Source organism: Labrus bergylta, chromosome 23, assembly GCF_963930695.1.
Source record: "Labrus bergylta chromosome 23, fLabBer1.1, whole genome shotgun sequence".
Lineage (NCBI taxonomy): Eukaryota > Metazoa > Chordata > Actinopteri > Labriformes > Labridae > Labrus > Labrus bergylta.
This window is the reverse complement of record NC_089217.1, coordinates 20,973,299-20,999,480: the sequence shown is the minus strand read 5'-3', so window position 1 is coordinate 20,999,480 and position 26,182 is coordinate 20,973,299. Positions and strand designations below refer to the sequence as shown.

The window sequence follows — 26,182 nt, the reverse complement described above, 5'->3', positions numbered from 1 at the left end:
CTTTTTCCTTTCATGAGCCTCTTCCACAGAGTCCTCCTGGGGAACAGTCCGTTCCATAAGATAAACTATCTGCTGACTCGCAGACCATAACAAAGTGTCAGGCCTCAGATTGGTGCAAACTTTTTCCACCCAAATCTAACTGCATCTCCCAAACATTACTCTTTAAAGGGCCTGACTGGTGCCTGCTTAAATTTTCCTGAATACAGTCTGGATTCACCTGACATCTTTTTACATTCAATTCCTGCCGCTGAGCTTTCAACACCTGGTTTTGTCTCCGTATGACACCCTTCCAAAAGAACATTATGTGCCTCAAAGTAGCTACCTACAAACACAATGGCCATGATGGGTCCCCATTTACCCAATGTTTTAGGTTTTGGTGTAATGGTGGCACATCGTATAGCCCTGTCAGGAATTTAACAGGACTATCATCCATACTCCACAAGTCCCTCCAACTAGCTTCCTCTTCTTTACACTTTTGGAGTTCATAAGCCTGAGCCACTGCCTGTATGTCTAAAAATGTCCTCTTGTCGACCTATTCCGCAACCAGACTCTTTCCATCTCTTGGACCTGCTTTGTTCCACACCTGTTTTCTAGAGCTAAGCCTATGCTGCAGTTACCTACAACCTCTGTATGCCTAATAGTTGCCTGTGCTTCCATAGCATGGTTGCCTTGGTTTCCATTTCCTCCCTCTAGTTGGATTAGGTTACGTGTTACCTACTATCCTGTCTTTGCTCCCCAATAGCAACAACTCTGTCCTGACCTTTGCATACTTGAACTTTTCTGTTATTTGCTCATATCTAAATAAGTGGTTATGTATTGTACTTTGCATGCTCTATGTTAGGAATTTAATTTGGGTTTTAATGCATTTGGTTGGCTCTCAGAAATGTTAAAAAATGGTTTAAATCCTTTTAAAAGTGGTATTGTTTTAAAAATATGGTCAAGGACCCCACAATTGATTTAAACCCTATATAACAGCTAGCTGGGTAACTTCTATCTATAAAACAACATGTTTCCCATTAGTACAACAGAATTGTGGTGACAGTACAGTATTCTTTATGGTAATGTGTTGCGAGGGGTTATTCAGGGAAATGCCATGAAATTGAAGAGGGGAAGCATGACGCACAGCATTAACCCCTTCTTGATTAGCAGTGACCTGATCATCTCAGACACTAACATCAATACTCCCTTACATGGTTAACATCAGCATAAAAGGTTTTTCAAAAATGGAATAAGTACCTGCTTTTGCTGATGAATAAAAAAAAATGCAGCCATTATCTCCATTGAGTGGGGTTCATGTCAACTTATGTACATGCCATCATGTAAAATCCCAAAAGGATTTATTTTTTCAGCTATTTGGTGGTGAGTTGTTTATCACTTGAGGGATGACAGCTGATTAGTGTTTTGATGGGATTTTAGATCTGATTCATGACCCTTTGACCACATTAATCTCTGACAGTTGTGGTCCAAATATAAACACGAGTGTGTCACTGCAACTAAAATTCAAAACAGTGCTGTAACCTACTCTTATTGCAAACATTTTTTTGGTCTTTAATTCACAACCTATCGTGCGGAAACAAATTAAACAACTCACATTCCTAATTTGTTCAAATTATTCACATAAGTCTGACAGACTTGAGACCAAATGCTCACACAAATAGACTAGGCAACATGAAACATTGGCTACAACGAAAAATACCCATGTGCTATTGTTTTAATCATTATTATATGATTAATGTATTCTACATGCACAAGCAGCTGAGTACAAAGGCAAGGAAACTGTCAATGCAGACATGTGGGAAAAGAAGGAAAAATAGTAGGAAAAAATATAAGGCTAATTAAATTCAACTATATTAATTGTACAAAACTTTGAAATTAAGTAATTATGCATCTATCATTTTTCTATTGGCCTATTAACATCCATACTGTAGAATAGTTAAGGCCCCTTTGCCAATGTGATCATATTGTAATAAAATACATGCCTACTTTTTGGGTGCGCTTTATTTGCTTTAAACATAAAGGCACAACAACTGCATCGACTGCACAAAGTAATAAGAAGACACGAGCATGATATGGCGACATTATCTTTCGTCAGTTTGATTAGTATTTTTATTCATAGACAAAATGTCACATACGCATTTGGCTCGAATAGCGAGAGTGCGCAGAGACGAAGTGCGCATGTGCTTCGATACTCCTGCTCGCCGTAGTTCGTTGTAAACACGGAAGTGGCTTTAGTTTCCTGTGTTCTTGTGCTAAGTAAAACAGCTAAAAACTATTTGAAAGCAGTTTAACTCAATCACAATCTTAACAACTACTAGTTGGCTCTTTAATGTATGTAAATGTGAACTAGTAGAGAGAGAAGAGGAATATAACTCAACCTACTGTTACATGTCAAACCGTGTCTGCGTGTCCAAAAATGCACAATTTATAAAAAGAAATGGCAGAAACAAAAGAGAGGACATTTAGGTTTCTTATCCTTGGCGGTGGCATCGCGGGTGTTACGTGTGTTGAACAGGTGAAATGAATTGACTAATTATTAGTAAGGGCTGTTGATGAAAAAGCTGTTAACCTTACGTTTGATTGACCAAATCTTATGAATGGTGTTTAGTTAATGATTCACCATAACTCTTCATCTGACAGCTGTCAGCTCAGATACCGTCAGCTGACGTCGCTCTGATTACAGCAGGTTCCCATATCAAGGCAGTGACAAACTACAAACAGGTCAGGATGATGATGATGTTACACACACACACACTTGTGACATAAAGAGTTTTTGCTTTTGCTTCCATACAAAAAAACGTACCATGTGTCATTCACCACAATTGAACACTAACACTTTTATTTTTATTGTACTTTTCCTCATTTGTAATAATCTGTCAACTGCTAATAATTCTGTTAAAGAAAACTAATAACTAATCAATCTGTTTTTTCCTGTTGTTGTCATTGGAAAGGTATCCAAGACGCTGGAAGAGTTTGATGTTGAGGAGAGACCATCCAGTGATTTGGAAGAGAAATTTCCCAACCTGGTTGTCATCCACTCTGCTGTGAAATCACTAAACACAAAATCACACGTGAGCAGCTGTTTTCAGAGTTGAAACTGTTAGGTTGGTATGGTGTGTAAAAATAAAAGTGTTTAGGAGTAGTAGTTATTTAGCTGGATATTGTGTTGATGGTGGGGTGCTCTAGATTTGATAATACTGTTAGAAGCTGTTAAAAAAATAAACAACTCTCAGTGTCTCTCAGTTACAAAAGCTGCACATTAGTTTTTCAACCATAATAGTCTTGAAATATCAGTTCTGTAATTTTCAACAGTTGTTTTGGGTCTCATAATTTGTCTACTGCTGCCACCTTGTGGAGATACTGAAGCATGTGGTCTTTGTACAGAGTTTATGTATGTCTGTAAAAACAACCAACAATTGATGTAAAAAAAAAGCTATCTCTCTTCTTTTTAATTCTCAGTCGGTTGAAACTGCAGACGGCCGGGTTTTTGGTTATGAAAGACTGTGTATCTGCAGTGGTGGCAGACCCAAGCTCCTAACCCAGGATCACCCATATGTGTTAGGTATAAGGGACACAGACAGCGCCCAGGTACAACACCATTACACCCCATTTTTGTTTTTTGATAGATATCTATGTGTTTTTTATGATACTGAAGGGGTCCTTACAGTTGCAAGATGCTGTTTTTCAGTTAAAAATTATAAAAACAAGTACAAGTGCATACTGTAACATTTTAACCACTTCAGCAGCAACAATTATCTTGAAACATTTGATTGAAAAGTAAAAGGCAACAAACATGTGCATGCATTTTTGTCATTTTAACAAACAGGCAGAACAGAAGTTTCTTGCTCAGGAACATGTTGATATTTGACACTTTTCTTTGTCTTGTTGTTCAGGAGTTTCAGAAGCGGTTATCCAAAGCAAAGAGAATCGTTGTGGTCGGCAATGGAGGGATTGCCCTGGAATTAGTGTGAGAAACTAAAACCAAAAAAACTTCCACAAACACTTAGATTAAAAAAGTCACTTTTTTGGACCTTTTGTGGCACAAATGTATTTCTCGTTTCCAAATTAAAATATTCAATCGTCAACTGTAGAGCCTACATGAAAGTCATTCATAAATCTTTGGCCCCATTTTAACAGATCATCTGTATATTGTGTGTTTCTGAAACATTTCCTTTAAAGGTTTGAGGTGGAAGGCTGTGAGGTGATCTGGGCTGTGAAGGACAAGGCCATAGGAAACACATTCTTTGATGCCGGGGCGGCACAATTCTTTATACCATCTCTAGAAACTGACAAACCAGACAGAAGTGTCCCCTGTAAGAGAACTCGCTACACCACAGAGGAACCAGCACCTGGAGCGGCCCACACCTTCACAGCAGGTCTTTATATTAAGCTTATTTAGTATCTTCTCTTATATGACAGTGACATGTATTTCATCATGGTCTTGTTTTCAGAAAGAAACTCAAGAAGACCTGGTTCTAGTTCTACCAAGCAGGGCAGTGCACTTGGTCCGGACTGGCATGAAGGAATAGTTCTCAAAGGAACAGAGCAGGTAACATAGTGTGTGCACTGATATGTCTCCTTGCATATCCTTGAACGAAGTCAGCATGGGAAGTATACAGTTGTGCTCATAAGTTTTCATACCCTGGCAGAATTTGCGATTTTTTTTGGTCATTTTTCAGAGAATATGAATGATAATACAAAAACCTTTCTTTCACTCATGGTTAGTGGTTGGGTGAAGCCATTTATTATCAAACAATTGTGTTTGCTCTTTTTAAATCATAATGACAACAGAAACTACCCAAATTACCCTGATCAAAAGTTTACATACCCTAGTTCTTAATACTGTGTATTGCCCCCTTTGACATCAATTACAGCTTGAAGTCTTTTGTGGTAGTTGTGGATGAGGCACTTAATTTTCTCAGATGGTAAAGCTGCCCATTCTTCTTGGCAAAAAGCCTCCACTTCCTGTAAATTCTTGCATGAACTGCACGTTTGAGATCTCCCCAAAGTGGCTCAATGATATTGAGATGGCCACTCCAGAACCTTCACTTTTTTCTGCTGTAGCCAATGACATGTCGACTTGGCTTGTGTTTTGGATCATTGTCATGTTGGAACGTCCAAGTGCGTCCCATGCTCAGCTTCCAGGATGATGAGTGCAAATTTTCCTCCAGTATTTTCTGATAACATGCTGCATTCATCTTGCCATCAATTTTGACCAAGTTCCCTGGTCCTTTGTAGCTCACACATCAGCGATCCATCTCCGTGTTTCACAGTAGGAATGGTGTACTTTTCATCATTGACTCCTCTCCAAATGTAACGTTTATGGTTGTGGTCAAAAAGTTCCATTTTGGTCTCATCACTCCAAATAACTTTGTTCCAGAAGTTTTGAGGCTTGCCTCTGTGCTGTTTGGCGTGTTGTAAGCGAGCTGCTTTGTGGCATTGGCGTAGTAATTGCTTTCTTCTGGCGACTCGACCATGCAGCCCATTTTTCTTCAAGTGCCTCCTTATTGTGCATCTTGAATGAACCACTTTTTTTTAGAGAGTCCTGTATGTCAGCTGAAGTTAACAGAAGGAAACAGATCACAGGTGAGGCAGATTACCTTCAGTAGCCATTTAGACCCGTGTATGTCAACTTGAGTGTATGTTATCAGGCCAAAACCTCCAGGGTATGTAAACTTTTGATCAGGGTAATTTGGGTAGTTTGTTGTTATAATGATTTAAAAAGAGCAAACACAATTGTTTGATAATAAATGGCTTCACCCAACCACTAACCATGAGTGAAAGAAACATTTTTGTACTATCATTCATATTCTCTGAAAAATGACCAAAAAATCACAAATTCTGACAGGGTATGTAAACTTATGAGCACAACTGTATTTGTTTGGATATCAGCGCAAATACCTCTGAAGACCATGTAATCTGTTTCTTATCTTCTCATGCCTCCTCGATCCACTGGTGTTTGATCAGCTGTCCCGCAGAGTTTCTCTGGAATACCAGTGTGAAGTGGAAAGAATCTTCACCCCCGAGGAGCTGCTTCATTCCCCGCAGCAAGAACTCAATGATGAGCAAGGTATGAATTAGGTTTACTAGGACTCCGTTTCCATACTCCAGCCTCTCATTCCTCATACTTTTCTCTCCTCTTAGAAGGATCCTGGCCAGTTTACATCAAGTTAACCAACGGCAAAACATTTGGCTGTGATTTTGTTGTCAGTGCCACAGGTGTCGTACCAAACACCGAGCCGTTTCTTCATGGCAACAATGTAAGTAGATAGAACAGGGCTTCCACTGTGAGATTCAATCTTTTTTATGCATGTTCCTAAAGCTTGATGTTTGACAAAACCATAGTAATTAGTCCTTGCTTCAATCTTTACTTTCCTCTTTAAGTAAAATGTTAAAGGTGCACTGTGTAGATTTGGTGGTGAAATTTTAAAGTTGGAGAAGTGAAACAATTGTATGCTATATTTTCTGAACTGAATACACAAACTTAATTCAAAGAAAATACAACTTTCACATTTCTCTAGCAAAACTCCATAGTGCACCTTTAAGGTCCATGGATTTGTGTAAATTGATGGTAAATACTTCACAATCTTACTGCAGATACATTGGTGGAATTTTCTTGCAAGAAAAAAATTGCCTTACTGTTCTGCAAACGCTTAAAGTCTAACAGTTCACTATCTGTTAATAGTTCAACAGAAAATCGTGAAAAGCTCTCTGCACTAGGGTGTGACTGTGAATGCCTCACATGTCACAAGAGGGAAGATGACCCTGAAAACCAGTTTTAATATTAGATCAAACATGTCAGATTTGGATTGTTTTATCTCTCTTTCTAATAAAAAAAAATATGACAAATATGTTACTTCCAGTTTGCACTGGCAGATGATGGGGGCCTGCGGGTGGATGACCAAATGATGACATCAGAGCCAGATGTGTATGCTGCAGGGGATGTGTGCACTGCATGCTGGGAACACAGCCTACTGTGGCAGCAGGTAAACTAAATGACAAAACACAAATCTGTGTAGAATTCCACTGTTGTCTCAGATCTTTTTGTTTCTTTATTGTTTGTCCAACAACTAACTCATGTCATCTTTCACATTGGAATACCTACAAGAGGTGTAAAGAATGAAAAATCAAATATCACACACATTCCAAAACTTAGTTCAGAACCATTCAATTGGTTTAATTTCAGTTATTTCAAAAGATATAAAGTTTCTACAACTTAAAATGATTAAAAACTGAAACTGATCCTTTCATCTATCGTTAAACTCACACTAATGTTTGTTTCAGTTTTATTGAGAGTGGCAAGAAAGGAAAAATGATTTTCTGCTCTATTTTATTTGTAAAGAATATGAAAAATGTTGTTTTTGCTGTATGTTACATGTATGTACAGATGCGATTGTGGACACAGGCCCGTCAGATGGGCTGGTACGCAGGCCGATGCATGGCATCACATGTCCTGTCGGAGCCAATAGAACTGGACTTTTGCTTTGAACTCTTCTCACACATCACCAAATTCTTTAACTACAAGGTATTTATCTTCCTTACATGCACTCTGTGAGTAGTTACACACATTAAGATGTTTTCTCATAGTCCACTGCACAGCTCCTACATTACACCTTTTGTACATTTTGTTTTTTATATTTTACATTTTTTAATTCTATTTTATATATTGTAATAGCTTCTTATACTGTATTTTTTAAGTTGTTGCTAGTTCTGCTTTATTTCCTTGTTAATTGTTTAGCACCAAAACACCAAGTCAAATTCCTTGTATGTGTAAATGTACTTGATTCTGATATTAGTAGCTGGTTGCAGGGGAGTGAAGTTCTCAAATGAATAACTGATTTGTCAGTGAACCATTATGCGGATTATAGCGTTGTTATATTTTCTTGGTACTCAAACAACCTTGTGTTTTGCTGGTTATTTCACAGGTGGTTCTGCTGGGAAAGTTTAATGGGCAGGGCCTGGGGCCCGACCAGGAGCTGCTGGTACGCTGTACCAAAGGCCTGGAGTATGTCAAGGTGACCATGAAGAGAATAACAATGGGTTAATTATTTTGTGTTCATGCATCAGTTGTTTTTAACAGTCTAGTTAATGTGCTTCTCATTTAATAACTTTGAATGATTTATTAAATAAAAAAAGCATCTGTTCATTTATTAACACATTTAGTTTGTTTACGATTATCAAAGCTTAAACTGTTTGGATGCTTTAAGTCTTTTTTGATATTTGTGTAGCTTTGTGAAAGGAGCCACTGTTGTTCTGTTTGTTATTTTAAAATAAGCCAGGAGCAGCTGGTAATTAGGTCAAGTTTGTAGATATAAAGGGCAATCATCTGAAGATCCTAACTCACGTCATCATCAGAACTTCCTCAGCCCCTAGAGGAAACATCACGTGTATGGAATATTTGTGGTCACCTAGATTAACCTTGTTCTCGTGCTCCAGGTCATTCTCAGTGGAGGTAGGATGGTTGGAGCTGTGCTGATCGGGGAAACGGACCTTGAGGAGACCTTTGAGAACCTGATCCTCAACCAGATGGATCTGACTCCCTACGGAGAGGAGCTGCTCAACCCAAACATTGATATAGAGGACTATTTTGATTGAGCATCAGATCCCCCAGAATCTCACTCTGTACTCTGGTCCTGTAAGAATACTTATGCCTGAAGAAAATCTCAAAGCATGAGGAAACATGCCATCTGTCATCAGTCATCTGTCTGTGCTGATGGGTGTGTCCCATACTTTCTGGCAATGAGAAACAGACTGTATTTTTCCTTTCAAATAAATTATTTCTTCAACCAAGTGTACTAAATAATTACATGGGAGATATGTCTGAACATGATGTTAGTTTTACATATATGTATGACAGTGATATTTTACTGAAAGAATGGGGCGTGTTCATCAATACTTTATGGTATGAAAGAATGAAATCCTATAGTTGCTCTGTTGTCTTAGAGACACTTGATCAAGTTTCTACCAACATAGCAACTTCAGCTCCTCCTGTCCCTCAGTAGACATTTTAACAATAGACATTATCAAGCTTTCACAAAGCTGTCTTTTGTTATTTGGATGTGTTGCTCTTGGGGATGATGCTATTTGAAATTCCCCTTTCAGAATATTAGAACTAAACTGAAGCGACATATCTTCAAAATCACAATTTGAATGAATAAAATAAGTGAAAAGTCTTATTTCTTCTTGCATTCAGGTTCGTGTCTCATGTTAATGTTTTCTGTGTCTGTGGTTCACCACCTGAAACCTCTACACTTATATTTACCATCCCCCATTAGCCTTCTTTTAAAGTGTGGAGTTAGGTCTTCATTTTTGAAAAGGGAAATAAGTGCAATATACAGGAATTATAGGGCTTTTATTACTGTTGAGGTCGGCTTGAGCAGGAAAATGTTTTTAATTCAGCAGGAATGGAGATGCCTAGTGGCCTGTAATAACTGACTTATTGCACAGGGCACCTCACCCATGCTTACGTGTGTATGTGAGTGGGTAGAGCAATACTTAATTCACGAGGTTAGTCAACACTAGTGGCTCACATCATGATAGATATCAAATATATTTGAGTGATCCAATACAAGGAATTTTAACAGCAGGCCACCAAAGCAAATTTTGATGTGGTAAAAATGGAATTACACAAAGAGTATCTTCATTTACATTCCGGTTTATGGGTCTCTCAGGCTTCTTTGACAGAGGTGTTTCCTTTAGTTATGGTTAAATAAAAAAAATGTTCTGTCGTTTCAATGAATTCATTTTATAATGACATTGTTATACGCAGCTCAACCATCCCAAATCAGCTTGATTCGACAACTTCAGACAGCATTGCATGTTATCATAACTACCTGGCATCCAGTCTATATCAACAGAATACAATACGGTTTTTTTGTTTAGGTGAGTGTGCAGGCCTTTTCAATCATTTCCTGCTGCAGAGGCGGATAACCAGCCGCAGGCCTGTAAAAGAAACACACGTCTTGTGTTAAAAAACGCGATAACTGTTTCGTATATTTCTTCTAGCTTAACATCTGGTGTGCTTCTGAGACTAACCGTAGACTCCATTTAGAATAGAATTACCCCTTTTTTCTGTTGCACTTCCTACCTTTGAAGCTTTGACATTTAAAAATATTCAGGCCAGGGGAGGCTTTCATTCAATAAGAACACGGACGTGACGTCAGCGGCATAGCTCGTCACGTCTACCCTGAGTGCACGCTCGTATGTTGTTACCGAGAGACACCGGCTTGTGTTGTCATTGGAAGTTGACCCTCACATCTTTGATTATTACAAGTTTGTGTCTTTCAACTTACTGTGTGTGTTTGCCTATAGCGAAAATCAATTAACTGACATTTTTTAATGAAGATTAAAGCCTAAATGTACTTTAAATAATAAGCTCCGCCCGGGCTCCGCCTCCAGGTAGACGCTGACAAATTTAACACGCGCTTCTAGTGAGTCACTCAACGACCAGCCTACCCAGCATGCACCGGGAGAACATTTTTTTTCTTCTGGTGGGTGGGATTTTTTGAGAGGCGTTGCCGCACACCGACTACTCCAGCATTATATATACCAACAGACAGACACACATTTTCATAGATTGCGCAAATAGCCTGTGTGAGCGGAATAGTTCTCGTTTGAGTTTAAAGACATTATCAAGAAATAAAGACTCAGTCATGGCCAATTATATTCACGTACCCAGCGAGGCCCCTGCTGTGCCTAAAATAGATGTGACAGTTGACGAGAGCGACTACAGATCCGGTGCAATGAAGCTGATCAAGGAGATGAGACCGAACTGGAAGCCGTCTGAGGTCAAAGTGAAGGTGCAGTTTGTTTTAATGTTCAATATTTACATGTTAACGTCTGATTTAATGACATGTTTCAGCCACCCCCCCCCCCCCCCCCCCCACACACACACACACACACACACACACACACACACTCCCACCCCCAAACCAACCTTATTACTGTCTCTTTGTGGTTAAAGTTGTTTAAAAACGATTAGTTAGCGACGTTTCCACTTCTTAAACTCAAGCCTGTTAGCTAGCTTAACCTCACTGTTAGAGTTATTTGGTAAAAAGGAGCAAAGGGAATGATTAAAATGATGTCAGGATGACACCCCTGCGGTTTAAATGCCAAGAAGTGCAATGAATGATACTATAATGTTACCCTAAAAGAATGGTAAATAACTTACTCGCTTTATGCTGGGAAGATAGTTTAATAATTTCTGCATATAAAGGTTAACGTTAATGTTTTTGCCTTGGCTAATATCAACTGCGTCACCTCTGGTTCTGATTAAAGCTGTCTGCAGCCTGCACCTACCTTCCTTCAGTAACCTCACACTAAAGACTATTAAACTGCCCCATCTAATTGTTGGAGTGCTTTTTAAAGTTACCTCATGAACTCTATGGGGAATAGTAAATGTAAATGCATATTTTTTTGTTAAGATTGGTCAAAAATGTGAGAAGCTTATCCGTTTTAATGAACTTTATAGACTTTATCATTAGTGCTCTGGTGTTTACTTTTGTCTGGAGAAAACAAAGACAAATAACTATGCTAGGCTATTTGCATTCACTTTTTTTAAGAAGCAGCTTTGTATGATAAAATAAGCAAAATAGTTTTCCTACTCTTGTACGTTTTAAAAAAAAATAAAGCAACCCGAAGAAGCAGTTTTACATACATTCCCCAACAGAAGCCAAGTGGAACATGTATGTATCCAACAGTTTGGACAGATACTCAGAAAGAGAGTTATTTCCATTTCCAGTAAGAGACTAGGGGTGTGGCTCCACTTGGTAAACACAGGATGAGAGCTGGTCACATGAGCTGCCACTCTTGCCTATTTTCTTCAATGAGAGCAAAACGGTAACTCAGCAAATGCCTGTCATTGCTTTCTCATGCAAAATAAAATTCCTGACAGTCCTGTTTTTCTCACTGATTCCCTTATAGAGTGAACAATTAGCTCTGGTATGTTGGCAGCCCCGACCTCTCCCCAGATACGTTCCAAGCTTCACATTCAGCTTAAATCAAACCAGACATGCCCTCATTTTTCATGGCTACATATATTTATCTCATTTTTCATAAATCAGAATCATAAATACTTTATTAATCCCAGGGGGAAATTTGTTTGCTACAGTTGCTCATAACACCAAAAAATATCAAAAAACTTTGTCCTATCCAGAAAGTTCCAGGAAGTGAAGTAATATTTAAAACAGTGTAGGTTTTCTGTTACAGTGCTTTGATGGTATTGTATGGTGGATTGTGCCACTTCTCTCTGTTGTCATGACGATTGAACATAGAACAGCTTAATATATTTTCTAATTCACCTGTGTTCAACTCTTTTTTGTCTCTGCAGTTTTTCACAGATGGGATAACCAATAAGCTGCTGGGCTGCTACGTGGGTCCAGTCATGCAGGATGTGGTGCTGGTTCGAATTTATGGAAACAAAACAGAACTTTTGGTTGACAGGGAAAATGAAGTAAAAAGTTTTCGAGTACTACAAGCACACCGCTGTGCACCTCGCCTGTACTGCACCTTCAACAATGGCCTGTGTTATGAGTTTTTGCAAGGAACTGCCCTGGAGCCAGAGGACATTCGCAGCCAGCCTGTTTTCAGGTAATAAAGACTCGCAAACAAATGTACTTGACGGGTGTTTTGAAAAAATGTGACTTTCAATTTGATATATTTTTTTAACTGTTAACATGAAAACTGTTGTGTCATAAATAAGTTATTACTATATGATTTATTTTTATGCTTGCCATGCCAGTTTCTTTTTACATTTCCTTTCTTTTCTCCAACCCATCTTTCTCTTTGTCTTTATATATTTCCTTTACTAAATGTACACAATATTCTAGCTGTCAGACTCAGTCCAACCTTCATTCATACACCAGTGGTAGTGCAGTAAAATATGTAAACATTCTCAAGTCATACTCATTGACTTGAGAACAGGTTAACCAAAATGTAGGTGTGTAAGAATCTACATAGCTTCAACCCACAAGAACAAAGTGAAAGGATGTACAAAAATACCTTTTATAATTCATTAAGAAATTATTTACCTGTGTAAGTTGTTTTTGTACAGTATCTAGTTTCAAACCAAGGCTAGTGTAGGGATAAACCATGTCAAATGACTGTTAATTCTAAAAGTCAACATGTCATAAGCTTAAACAAATGTATATTATAGTCACTACTATGTCCACCAAGTGTATCATGATAAGTATTGTAGAAATTCCATATTCTTCTGTGACTTCCCTCTACCTGGCTCTATGGGAAATCCCCTCCTTCCCCGACTCTCCTGACTCTGTTACCTGCACGGGGGGCGGGGCTTCAGAGCCAATAAGAGCAGCCAGCTCACTGAACTGAGCTTGAACTGGTGTACCCTGCTACAGTATTTAAAGTATAAAGTATACCTTACACTCAAATCTTTTTCAAGTTAACATGTATACATTTTTTTAAGGATTTGTTTTTTTTAGCCCAAAACCTGCCCTGCTTGTTTGGTTTGTTTACTTTCTAACAAGACTATTCTTTATGTTTTTCCCTTCCTTAAACATTTCAATGACATTTACTCAGTCGCTTACAGCTGCATGCTGATGTAATTCAAATCTACCCATTTCTGTTTCCTTTAGGCTTATTGCCAGGCAGCTGGCCAGGTACCATGTCATCCATGCTCACAACGGCTGGGTGCCACAGTCTGACCTGTGGCTGAAGCTGGGCAAGTACTTTGCTCTCATCCCAAAGTACTTAAAGGAGCCTGAGCAGAATGCTAGGTGAGGCTATATAGAATAACATACTAGGTACTACTGTATCAGACTTATCCCTGTTCTCGTTCAAAAGTGTCTATTTACATGTGATTTGCCTCGAGGCTTTGTTTAAATCCAGACTACCACACAGCAAGATATTTTCAGAAACATTTGACACAAGTACAGCTTTTATTCCTGGCTGACTGTAAATATTTTAATTGACACACACGCTTAAAGCATGCAGCTCTTATAGTGCAAAACCTCTGTGGATGGTGTAGACTCATACATCCCCTTTTCATATCACTGTGATTCTTATTCTGTTTAAGGAAGTCCCCTCTTTGTGGTGATCTAAATGGATTGTTGTTGTGGTTTATATTTTTAGCGTAGGGAGATATGATAATTCTCTATAAATCCCACAATGACGAGGCAGAAAAATGTCAACAGTTGAGATAAACATCAACAAAAAAACAATAGTTCAAAAAAGTAATGAGGCAAGAAAACAAGTCATTTTTCCAGCAGGAAAACTCAGTTTAATTTGAATTTAAGAGACCTGTTTTTTTCCCCTCTTTTGTTTATTGCTATTGAATAAAGCAAGGGATTTAATGAAAAAAATGGCCGACCTCAACATCTCTTATCTGACTACTCAATTTCTTTAAAGAACTTATAGAATAATCGATAGATAACTGAATTACTAAAAGAATGGGTAACTGCAGCCCTAGTATTTACTAAGTTTATTAGGGAGTTATGGTTTTGCCTGTTGTATGTTTCTAGTCCCAGTTATCTCCACGTGGAACTTTGACCTTTTACCTCTCTTATCAGTCACACAGGTATTTATCAGTTTGACATGCCTCTCAAGTCTGCCAAAGTATGCAGAACCCCTGCAGGCTTGACAATTAACTAGTTAGTCGGGGTTAATTAATTTTGTAAATGTTTAGCCCAGCGTTACAACGTCTTGTAAGAATCTGAAATAAGCTAAAAGCATGATGGGGCTCTGTGGTGACTCCCCTGGTAGAGCATGTGCCCCACGTACAAAGTCTCACCTTCCCCGCATGTTGAACAACAACAACCAAAATGATCACATGTTTAGTATTACTTAGCAATGATATCTTCTTAAAATTGGAGGTTACATTAGTTTCTACCTATTCATATGTGCCAACTCCAACCTCAAATACATGCAGAACATTACAGGAACATTCTGGGTTCTGATCATTCTTGGTCTAATGTGTTATTGGCACTTGGGCTTCATAGCATCTTGCTTGTTGGATCATGCAGGCAATAAAAAAAGTTTTGTCTTGTTTGTCTGCACCCAATGTCTTTGCTGTTGATTCCCATAAAGGTCATCCAAATATTAACACTAACACAAAGTCGGATACTTCAGTGATTGACAGCAGCCGTATCTCAGGGGTTTATCTATGTTGCAGAAAATAAACAATTACAGAGGTGGAGCTCCTACTGTATAGTTAATAACCATCATTTGATGACTGATTGCATTAGCTCACTGTTTCAATAGGATGTTAGCATGGCTTAGTCAGACAAATCATGAACTAATAATCTAAATTTAACAAATGAAGAAAAAGTTAAAAAAGTTCCTGTACTTACAGTCTTTCCATCAAGGGGTTTTCTCGAATGTTTTTGCCCATGATTGATAATGATTTTCTGATAGAAAATGCAAATGGAAAAAAAAGGAATGTCTCAGTAGAATACTTTTCTACATGTAAGTAGCACCCTGTACCAGCGTTTAATAGCATAAATGGTTGAATTGTTTGGGTAATAATCCAACAGGCATGTTGTACATGAACTGTAGTGAAGTTACAGTTATGTCACCACATACTGTCAGTAGGATCTCAGATGAATGTTTACATTGAATGAGGCCATCATGTCAATAATTGTTTCCAGCACATTGTTGAGAAATGTACTGTACTCGCATTTGCAGTGAAACTGGACTAAATAATGTAAAAATAAGAAGCTCTTTACTTCTTAGTTTTAGAATTATTTTACGTAAGATTATGCAATTTTGAAATAGTTTGAGCAAAGTCTGTCTTTAAAATATTAAAAGAGCATATTACATATTAGAGTCCCTCTGCACCTTTAAGAGAAAGCTAAAGACCCAGCTCTTTCATGAATACCTACTAACTTAATGATGATGGTCTCCATATTATTGATGATGATGATGATGGTAATGACGATGGTTTTTGCTTGATAACGATGACTTATAAGATGGTTTCTATACTGATTAGAGCTCTCAAGAACTGCCCTCAATGTTGTGCTTTGCCTCTGGTCACTTCCTGTCAGCACCTGTGTGTCCAATCAGACTCAAAGCTGATTGTTTGCTCTTACTGACATTGTTCCCTTTTTTCTACATCCTTGCTTGTGTTGTACTTACTCTCTGATGTACGTCTCTTTGGATAAAAGCGTCTGCTAAGTGAATTGTAGAAATATTACACTTTCCCTCTCTTCCCCTTTAATGCTTCTTATTCTGTTTTCCTGTTTGTTCCTGTTTAACTTCTTTTTCTTAGTCTACTTTCAAGTTTCACATAACTACTTTCCCTCCTTCTGTTTTTTATTATTAGCCCTAAACCTCCTACCGCTCTCAGTAAACTTTACATACTCTTTGCCCCCTTAAGGTTGAGAAAGGAGGTGCCCAGCCCACGGTGCCTGAGAGAAGAGCTGGTGTGGCTCCAGCAGAGCTTGTCAATGTTGGGCTCCCCCGTAGTTCTCTGTCACAATGACCTGCTCTGCAAAAACATCATCTATAACCAGGAGGCGGGTGAGTAGCAACTCCACAAATGTATTACCGACATGACTGTGTGACTGATTTTGTGATGTAGTGTGAGCTGCATTGCCTGTGCTCAGGTAGGATTGCTTTAAGGGCACTTCCCCACGCTTGTCATATTCATTACACATTGTCAATTTTTGCATCATGCTGCAGGCGTAGAATAAGAATGTTCAGAAAAGACAAGCCTGTTACATGGATGCTTGTTATTATTTCAGGTGGAATGCTCATTTGAAATAGGGCAAACACAACAAAACATTAACCCACCCTCCAATCTCCTTATTACCCCTGTAATAAGGATTATTATTATTATGTGAATAATGGCATTTTTCTTTTTTTCTGGATTTTCAAAATTCCCCCTGACCTTTGTCTGGTCTGTCATTCTAATTTTGCGTTTAAAAACAAACAATGTTAGCCACTGCTATCAGCCTGAAAAAAAAGAGTGCCATTACACCTAACCCATACAAAGTATCTGTTATATTGACAGAAATGATTTAGTGCAGTTATTTCAAGCTGTTTGCTTTTTTCGTTGTCTCAAATTCAAAAATCTGTCCTCAGGCAAAGTGATAAGCTAACTTTTGAAATGAAAATGAATACATTGTATTTGACTGGTCAGTGCAAGTGTATAATTAAGTGACACTCCTGTAGCTTTGTCTTGTTTCCAGAAAAATGACAGGCTATAAGATGGTGAGAAATATGAAGGGGGGAGGGTTTTTTTTCCGTTTTATTAATGTATGTGGGTGTTGGGAGGGGTGTTCTAAGAGCTGTCAGCCCCCTCGTCGTGTTGCGACGAGGGGTGGGACCCTTCTCACAGCTCCTTGTGTCTAGCCTTTCTCCCCCAGGAATGACAGCTGAGGCTGTGCTGCGCCGCTCTGCCCGGGGGGAGGCAATGAAGAGAGACAAACCTCAGCTCTGAGGGCCCTCGCATAGCCTGCCCACTGCTCACACTAATCGGGATGAGTTCATGGTAGCAGTAGGAGCTACATACCTACCTATTACCCTTCAATGCTACTTGCCCGCTAGTTTCCCCATCTGAAAGAGCTACTATAATATTGGTTATTACTCAGAGTTTTTTTTTTGGGGGGGGGGGGGGGGTTGATTGCACTTGATAAAAGCCATAAATATATTTCCTTTGCTGCTGCTTATTCCACACTTTCTATTTCATAACATCCATACTTTATTGATCACTAGTCAAGTATTATAAGTGAAGGGATAAGTCTAGTGATACTTTGTAATTTCTTAATATCTACAAACCCAATCAAAATGACATTGAATTGAGTCGACTTCAAAGTATTACTTGCACAGTAATTAATCTACATTTGTTATTGAACTATTTAAAACAGAGACTCTTCACATACATCAGTATAGACACAGATTGTTAATCATAACAAACAGTTTAAAGTATTTTATACATCAATGTCAGTCACTAACACAATATCATTACTGCTACAAATACTTATCTGCCTAAAATAGTCCTCAGTAAATACACTGTTCACAACTGTTAGAGTGAGGTTTGCTAAAAGCCACAGTGCCTAGTTTTTGAGGAAATGTCTCTCTCTCTCTCTCTCTTCCTCCTGCACACACACACATACAGACAGAAATGCATAGGCCTGAGGCAGATAGCCCACAACAGGCTTGAAAAGTAGTTGGAGACGGACAGGTTTTTGGTCTTTTTGTGAAATTTGTAAACTTGAACAATTAGAGTATCACATGTTTATCCATGTAGCTTTAAAGCTTTAAACATGCTTCTACAAACATGCAGAGGGGTACCTCTGCCCCGGGCACACAGCCTCTTTTTGCAGAGGAGTAGACAAGTTCACCTGGATACATTTTTAACCAAACTTGCTAAAGATGTTTAATCCGTTGTTGGAGTAAACTCAGTCCCTAGCAGCATCCTTTTATTAGTTTGAAATACTGAGCAGGCTTGGAAAGGGATTTTCCCTTTTGTCACTGAGTTGAACTCCTTTTTTTTTACTTCCTGTAGCGATAAAAAAAAAAAACAGAAGTGGTGGAAGCTCACTTATTTTGGTCAGTTTTACAAATATATTTAAAATTATTGCTAATTAGACCTTATATTTTTTAATGTCTTTACTGTAAAAGTTGGCTTTTCTAAAAAAAAAAAGAAAAGAAAAATCCCCACAAATTACATTCTGTCTTGCGTGCCACAAAATCTGCAGCTCAGCAGCCAACAGGAAGCCTCTCAAATATTCTGTCATTTGCAAAAGCAGCAGAGGTGTCATGCTATTGGGCTTATAACTGACCAATGGGGAGGGAGCATTAGAGGGGTGTGTTGTGGGAAGGGGAGGGGAAGTATGCATTTTTGAGGGGGGGAAGAAGAGGTAGTTCTGCAGCAGGGCCAATGTTGCGACACTGCGTGGGAGTAAGAATGGATCAAAGACAAATTATGTCAGTGAGAGAGTGAGCATGTGTGAAAGATGTGTTTGCCCCAACCTTTTCATCTGCTGCACAGGGGGGCTATAGCCACTGCCTGGAGGTGTCAGTTGTGTCCCGCTAGGACCCACACGCCGGCTGGTAACCCACCTCAAAGTGTCTTTCTCTGTAGTCCAGTACCACCTCAAAAAGTCATGTTCCATATGGTAGGGCACAGAAATTAGCCATGGCCCACCATACCAAAGACTTAAAAAGAATTAACTAAAATTGTTGTTTTAAAAATGTTTGCTAATGTTTCTTTAACAACTGGGCTTGTAAAAGTAAGGGTTTGTATTTTGAGATCAACCACGTCAAAAATGAATGCTTCCCTTTTTGTTAATTGTTAACAAAAACACAGTTCACAGTGGCCAAAAACATGCAGACAGCAACACATTCTTTGACACTTCCTCTGTTTAAGGCAGAAGAACAGTATGCTAGTATGTGCAGTTCATGAGAAGCTTTTTTGAATGCAGGGTACATTTTTATGCTTTTATGCCTTTTTTCTCTAGAAATCTGAATGGGGGTCATCCTCCAGACCGTGCACATTAATGAACATAAACATGTAAATATGCCAGATTATATTTTTTCCATCTCTAGACCCCCTGCTGGTTGATGGTACACACAAATGTAAATAGAAATCACAAAACACAAGTAGCACAACAACAAGCAGAAACCAAACAAGTTCACAAACTGTACATACTGTAAGTTGACAAAGACACATTTAACAATACAAAAGGTGGCTATGCCGAAGAAATCAGATTTAACATGCATAACCACAGCCAAAACAGTTCTACCAGAGTGTGTATCAAATAGTGTTTTGCTGTACAACTGCTGTGGCAGCTCACTGTTCTTTTCTGTGCACCACTTTTGTTTCTCTTTGTAAATTATTATGTTCAACTTTTTGTCTATATGCTTTATGTCTTTCCCCACATTTCTTCAAAACGTTACTTTAACTTGGCCCTTTTTCCCCTTTCATCTGTGCATGAATCCAAAACAAACACTCTCTGAAAAATCCAGATGTACTCCATTTTTCCTGAGAGTTTTTGTATGTGTTCCATGTGTTGCATTAGCATACATCTCTGATCATTTATCCCCGCTGGCTATTTTGCTAATAACTCAGAAACTGATGCATATAATCTTTTTTTATGAAATAGGTCAGTTCAGCCTCCTGAAATCTTCACAACCTATCGAAATATCTCTTGACCAATCAGTACAGTATCCTTTGCAGATATTATTGTCAGACATGAGCCTGTCACGCATATATCATTATCAATGTAACTGTTATCCACTGGGCGCTGACTTGAAAAACATTAGTTCGTCAGTCACAGGATATTCTAATATCGGCTGCTATTATGGGCTGGCTGGTTAATAGGTCGGGCTCTAGAACTGACCACTGAACATGTAGTCAAAGCTGAGCAGAGTAGAATTGGGTGACTATTTTTATATGTTACATGTTTAAGGAAAGAGTCTCTTGTGTACCTTTTTGGGGGGGTTTGTAATCAGTGCAAAATTGGTGAACAGCTGACATTGAAAAGGCCTTTTATAATTCTGGTCCAAATTTTGAGTATTTCAGCCGCTGAATCTGTAATTGGAGGATTTGTCCCCTAAAGTCAGTATCGTTCTCACATACTCCATACTTCACAGCATGGTGACTTTAGAAGAGCTCTTATTCAGTATATACTGTTTGTTGACCATGGCTTCACTGAATCTTAACAGCATGATTGTATTTGTCCTAAACAGCATTGTAGTGCATGTTTAGGTACATTTAAGAAGTATACCTTTTAGACCTAATCGTGTCTCTCTTATTTTCCTTTTTATTGCATTTTCTGTGCTCTGTCTCCTTTCCTCAAAATGCAAGCTCTTACTTCTTACCCCACAATCGGCTCAGCCAGCCAATCCAGTTAGACAGGATTGAAAATGTTAAAGTTAAACAATGTAAAGCCTTGACATTCTGAGTAATGCAAAGGGAATACACAACATAATCATTTTATATATGTGCCCTGTGTCTCTGTCTAAAACATGCTGCTTCTCTTCCCAGGTAATGTAAAGTTCATTGACTACGAGTATGCTGGGTACAATTACCAAGCCTATGATATTGGGAACCATTTTAACGAGTTTGCTGGTAAGTCGATCATGAAGTGGAGTTTTATGAAACAATGTGTGTATGAAGTGTTCAGTACTCGTGTGTATTGTTTTGGGTTGCAGGCATTAATGAGGTGGATTACAATCACTACCCTGATCAGGCATTTCAGCTAGAGTGGCTTCGCTCCTACCTGGAAGCCTATAAGGGGAACAGAGACCAGGACAGGGAAGTGACTGACAGAGAGGTGGAGATCCTGTATGTCCAAGTCAACAGATTTGCATTGGTAAGCATTTTTATTGCTCACTCGTTACCGAAAACCACATACCTGACTTATCTCAATGTTCATCTTTTTTAACCAATCATTAACTCCATAGTATTTTATTTGTACCAACTCATAACAAGACCCTTTACAAAAAAGCAGGGGTTTATACTACATCAGACAAACCCAGAGAACCTTCTGGATATCCTGCTTCACTTGCACAAACAAATGAGATCCCACTAAAGGGTGTGGGGTGGCTGTGGCTCAGTTGGTAGAGTAGTTGGGGTTTGATCCCCAGCTCCTGCAGCAACATGTAATGGTAAATGGACTTGAGCTTATATAGTGCTTTCTAGTCTTCCGACTACTTAAAGCGATTTTACACCACAGGTCACACCTACACATTCACACACTGATGGTAGAGGTTGCTATGTAGTATCATCCATCAGAAGTAACTAATCCCATTCATACACCACCACCAGCAGTGGGAGCAATTCAGGGTTAAGTGTCTTACCCAAGGACACATCGGACATGTTGACCAGCTGGGGATCGAACCCTCGACCGTCCGGTTGTGAGGCGATGACTGTACCAACTGAGCCACAGCCACCCGTACCCCAAGTTGCTCCTGCTACTTTGTCAGCGGCGTATAAATGCAAATGAATGGGATTAGTTACTTCTGATGGTCTGATAAATAGGTGTGATGAGTAGTCAGAAGACTAGAAAAGCGCTATAGAAGCTCAAGACCATTTACCATGTAACACGAAGCTGGAAATCAACCAGGTAAGGCAATGCCTGGGTCTCTATGAGCTGCTTTACACAAAGAGTTAGAGCAGTGTTAGCGTCGTCTAAACTGTCATGTTCATTAAATCTGACATCAGCAGATTGTAATTTTTCGCAAACTATTTTTGTTCAAAATTTGAAGAAGTTAAACACATTGTGCACAGACTCAAATCAACACAGCTGCAGTGACAAATGCAGTGAGAAGTGGCAGTAAAAAAAGTTCCAGACTGTGTGAATTTGTCTTTCTTGGACAGACGTAGTTAATCTTCGTTTTTGTGTCGGCTGCTTTTTCTTATTATTTTTCATCCACAAACTATTTCAACACTAAATATGCAAAAGGCCTCTAAATGATAAGTACGTCATGGTCAGAAATAAAAAAATCTCATTCGTTCTGCAGAAGTCAGTTTTTTATTTTTCACTATCTTAATAACTGTCTATGTACTTTTCCAGTTAGTGCAAAACAAAGAAGTTAAAGTGAACACTTGTTGGGCACTTTAAGCTTCCTGGGGGCGTTTTTGAGTGGATTCTCTGTTGCCAGGTGTTGGGTTAGCAAACATGGAATTACATTGTTATGTAGGTTAAACAGACTCAAGAAGACTGATGTGGGCCATAAACCTGCACTACCTGCTCTGGAGAGGAGTGAAGGGTGTTTGTTGTGTGCTCACTGAAGTGGCTGCAGCACATGAGAAGTGCTCTTAATGACACCTGGAAACCCTCTCCCCTGAGCCACACTGCGCCTTGTTTACTGTCAAGAGAAAATAGGGGCAAAGTGGAGGATGGGCAAGTGAAGTATGAATTGTATTTCTGTGTCAGCTATTTATTGTTCTTGCCAAAGGGCTTCTGCAGCCTTTGTATATGCTTGAGTGAACTGTGTCGTGTAAATAGACATGACATTTACTTTTAGACAGCGAGTACATGCTAATCCTTTGTGTCTCTGTGTCTAGGCATCTCATTTCTTCTGGGGTCTCTGGGCGCTGATTCAGGCAAAGTTCTCCACCATCGACTTTGACTTCCTGGGGTATGTTCATCTTGGACTAAACAATCAAGCACACTTTATCTTTAGTTATTTTGTTTATTATGCCTGAGCAGATTCAGTTATTTAATCATGAGTTAAAGAAAAGCAAAATAACCTTTGTGCCTGCTCGGTTCACAGCGTGTAATAAACATCTTATTTCTGCACTGCTCTCAATTTAGCAAAGATGTCAGACATTTTTATCTTCTCCCTGTGTGTCTCCACTCTCAGATATGCAGTCTTGCGCTTCAACCAGTACTTCAAGATGAAAGCAGAGGTATCTGCGCTGAACTTACCAGAGTAAAGCCTTCATCGCCTCATCTTATTTGTTCTCCTGCTCTTCCTCACCTCAACCAGTTCTGTGCCTCACACGATGGCTGCACAGCGCCCTCTGGGGATTGTACGTAGACAAGAGTTAGACTGAGAGTCTGTCTTGTTCAGTGCCTACACTTCCCCTCTAAACGTCCTTCACTCTATAGAGAAGAGGACAACAATCTTCCGTCATACTGTCATACCTTTGGTAACCAAAGGGCATCACAAGTCATTTGTACCATGGGCATGTATAAAATAGGGGCTTTGAAGCTCTGCAATAATGTGAAGCCTACATAACTAAATTTATCGTGGTCATTTCAATTATTCTAACATCTTTGGATATTAACATTGCTTTAATCATATTTTTTTATGTAAGCAGCTTTTTTCAAAGCTTGAATGACTCTAAATACAACAACGGTAGGATGTGTCTCCCTTCACAGAACAATACATACCAGTAAGAACCAGTGACTAACAGGTGGCCCAGACACTAAACCAGTTGCCTAAACACACCTTCCTTAAACGCACATTTATGGGGAAACTCTGAAGAGCCAGCCCAGCTATTGACCAAATTGATAATGACAGAAACAAAACAAAGCCTGCTTTGTTTGCTAAGATACAAAAAAAATGCCAACACAGAAAGGCCTGGGCCACTTCTCTCTCTCGTGATGTGAACTACAGCACACATGAAACTTGTGGCCTGCCTTGTGACTCTCTTGTGTTATTTCCGTCTTTATCCCCCTCCGGCATACTTTACACGGGGTGTGTGCCCGATCAGCCGTGTTCTTGTTGTTGCTGTGTGTAGTTTGGTGAAGGCCTCTGTGTTTTGGCTTTCTCTAACTTGAAGGTAGAAACGTTGTGTTGTCTAACCTCTCCAGTCTTCAGTTACTGAATACTTGTACTGGTGATCACAAAGCACTCTTTTGACTTGAGGGACATTTTCACTGTAATGTACTTTTCACTTTTGTTTGGACACTTGGGCTTCGTTTAGATCTTAACAGGGCACAGGTCTGCATCTCGCTCTAATTTGAACATTCCATGTTCATAATGTTAGACAGGACATTGGGTTGTAGGTGACATGAAGCATTGGGGACTTTATTCACTGTGACATCTATGTAAAAAAAACAAAACATGCTGTACATAATGTGACCAAACCATATTGTTTGTTTCATGTCAGGGAAAGTTCATGAACCATCTTTATTATCACATGAAGTACTGACTGAGCAGTTAGAACAGTTTTCTTCACTTGTGTTGCTCTATGGCTTTGCTTGCTGTTGGATTGCTAAGTCCAGTTAGCGTTCATGGATTTAAGAGCCGACTGTCAAATAAAAGGTCTGTTAGAGAAGTTGAGTTTTTTAGAGGATGTGAAGTGGATGCTTGTTTCGTCTTTGCTAAGTTAGAGACATCTGTGTAAGTAAGTAAGTTTTTATTACCAGAGAAAGAGCACCATTAAAAAAAAAACAAAGACTGCTATCGAAACTGTTCTGATATCACCTTTGACCTCCATGTTATTAAAATACCTTTAGAAGGCCTTTTAGAAACTGAGACGAGGTAATCTGGGTTTCTTTTACAAGCCTACACCAAAGTGCTGACATTTGCGTTTTTGCTTGTAAATAATGCACACGTGATCATTTTTCCATGTAGCTCGATGGGACTCTTATATTTATTAAAATGGAAACGTTGAAGCGGAGGTCTTTGAGAGTGTGTGAATGTTTGCTGATACAACAACAGCTGACCGAATACTACATTTTAGGAGTCTGATCATTTCTGAACTATTAGTTTCTAAATCATTTTAAATAAAACATGGTGTATAAAATGTGGTGAAACAATTCTTGTTTACTACAGAACAGTTTGTGCCCGCGTAGTCTCTGCTGTAACAAGTTTGCAAAGCTCTGTGAAAAGATCATTACGTTAACAATCCTGCAGTAGTAGCTACGCAGTAAACATCAGTCACTCTGCTTTTATGTCTGGGAAAGATCATTTTGTACCTGTTTGTTTGTTTGTTTTTTTAAGATTAACGTTAATGTATAGACTTCACCTCTGTTGGTACTTTTAGATGGAAGAATTAAGGATTTTGAATTTGATCAAAAAAATGAATTTGAAAATGTATGTTGATATTAACAGGTGAACATCTTCCATAAAAAGGTGTTTGATGATAGATTGTTTTCAGTAAGTTACCAGCTGGACATCGGTTGGAGAATCATGTTGAGGGTCAGTGAAAGTTGTTTCAGTTGATCGTGTTTACATATGATCGGAAGACCATATAATCTGAAGTTTTGAAAATGTTGAAAATAATTCTGAAATATTTCTTTTGGGCCATAATAATGTGAACCCATCTCAGTACTGCTAATAATAAGAGCCTCTTTATTTCAAAATTCTGTTTTTATTATTTAACATTGTAAAAAAGTCCTTAATTCTCTGGCCACATGTGTTAATATGTACAGTTAAAAATATAATATCTTCGCTTGTTCTCCATTGGGAATGAATGTACATAGAGGGAGTTCTTTTATTTTTTTGTTTGTTTTCTAAAAGTTGCATTAAAGTAAATACTTTCCTGGGGTAAAAGGTCAAATTTAAAAAATGACATTTTTCAATACTGTAAACTTGATCTGAAAAATAAAGTCTATTTACCCGTATGAGTCTTCTTTTTTTTCAGAAATGGTTGGTTGTGTTACATTTTGTTTATGTATAGTCTTTTTTGATGCTAATCCATTCGGTAGCAAATTAGCTAGTAAATCAGCATATCTATAAGAGACGTAAAGAGAGTGGCAAAGAGCTGAAGCTAAGGCGGCTTTAAAGCCTTGTAAGAGCCCGAAATGTTATACTTTTTTTT

General features: G+C 38.7%; 2 protein-coding genes across 4 annotated transcripts; both read left to right on the top strand.

Moving 5' to 3' along the window:
- The first annotated feature begins 2,201 nt into the window (after positions 1–2,201).
- pyroxd1 (pyridine nucleotide-disulphide oxidoreductase domain 1) lies at positions 2,202–8,783 on the top strand. Of its 3 annotated transcripts, none has more exons than XM_020638737.3 (13): positions 2,202–2,512; positions 2,638–2,718; positions 2,949–3,068; positions 3,457–3,585; positions 3,891–3,964; positions 4,177–4,373; positions 4,449–4,546; positions 5,965–6,067; positions 6,145–6,257; positions 6,861–6,983; positions 7,385–7,522; positions 7,923–8,012; positions 8,434–8,783. In XM_020638737.3, exons 1-13 carry the CDS (start codon positions 2,435–2,437, stop codon positions 8,590–8,592), a joined length of 1,503 nt encoding a protein of 500 aa, XP_020494393.1. In that variant the 5' UTR covers positions 2,202–2,434; the 3' UTR covers positions 8,593–8,783. The 3 variants fall into 3 exon arrangements, with proteins under 3 accessions (XP_020494393.1, XP_020494392.1, XP_065807668.1); XM_020638736.3 differs by having other exon boundaries at positions 6,142–6,257; XM_065951596.1 differs by lacking the exon at positions 3,457–3,585 and having other exon boundaries at positions 6,142–6,257.
- Positions 8,784–10,490: 1,707 nt separating this feature from the next.
- On the top strand, positions 10,491–25,985 carry etnk1 (ethanolamine kinase 1). The gene is made up of 8 exons (XM_020638796.3): positions 10,491–10,796; positions 12,326–12,585; positions 13,593–13,733; positions 16,331–16,473; positions 20,948–21,031; positions 21,115–21,275; positions 22,973–23,046; positions 23,272–25,985. Exons 1-8 carry the CDS (start codon positions 10,650–10,652, stop codon positions 23,342–23,344), a joined length of 1,083 nt encoding a protein of 360 aa, XP_020494452.1. The 5' UTR covers positions 10,491–10,649; the 3' UTR covers positions 23,345–25,985.
- Positions 25,986–26,182: the final 197 nt, after the last annotated feature.

Excerpts from the sequence above, each read along its gene's own strand:
- pyroxd1 (XM_020638736.3), top strand. The coding sequence starts at position 2,435 with ATGGCAGAAACAAAAGAGAGGACATTTAGGTTTCTTATCCTTGGCGGT. Across the intron at positions 3,069-3,456 it reads CACTAAACACAAAATCACAC|TCGGTTGAAACTGCAGACGG; the intron begins GTGAGCAGCTGT and ends TTTAATTCTCAG. Across the intron at positions 3,586-3,890 it reads GGGACACAGACAGCGCCCAG|GAGTTTCAGAAGCGGTTATC; the intron begins GTACAACACCAT and ends CTTGTTGTTCAG.
- etnk1 (XM_020638796.3), top strand. The coding sequence starts at position 10,650 with ATGGCCAATTATATTCACGTACCCAGCGAGGCCCCTGCTGTGCCTAAA. Across the intron at positions 13,734-16,330 it reads GAGCCTGAGCAGAATGCTAG|GTTGAGAAAGGAGGTGCCCA; the intron begins GTGAGGCTATAT and ends TGCCCCCTTAAG. Across the intron at positions 16,474-20,947 it reads CATCTATAACCAGGAGGCGG|GTAATGTAAAGTTCATTGAC; the intron begins GTGAGTAGCAAC and ends TTCTCTTCCCAG.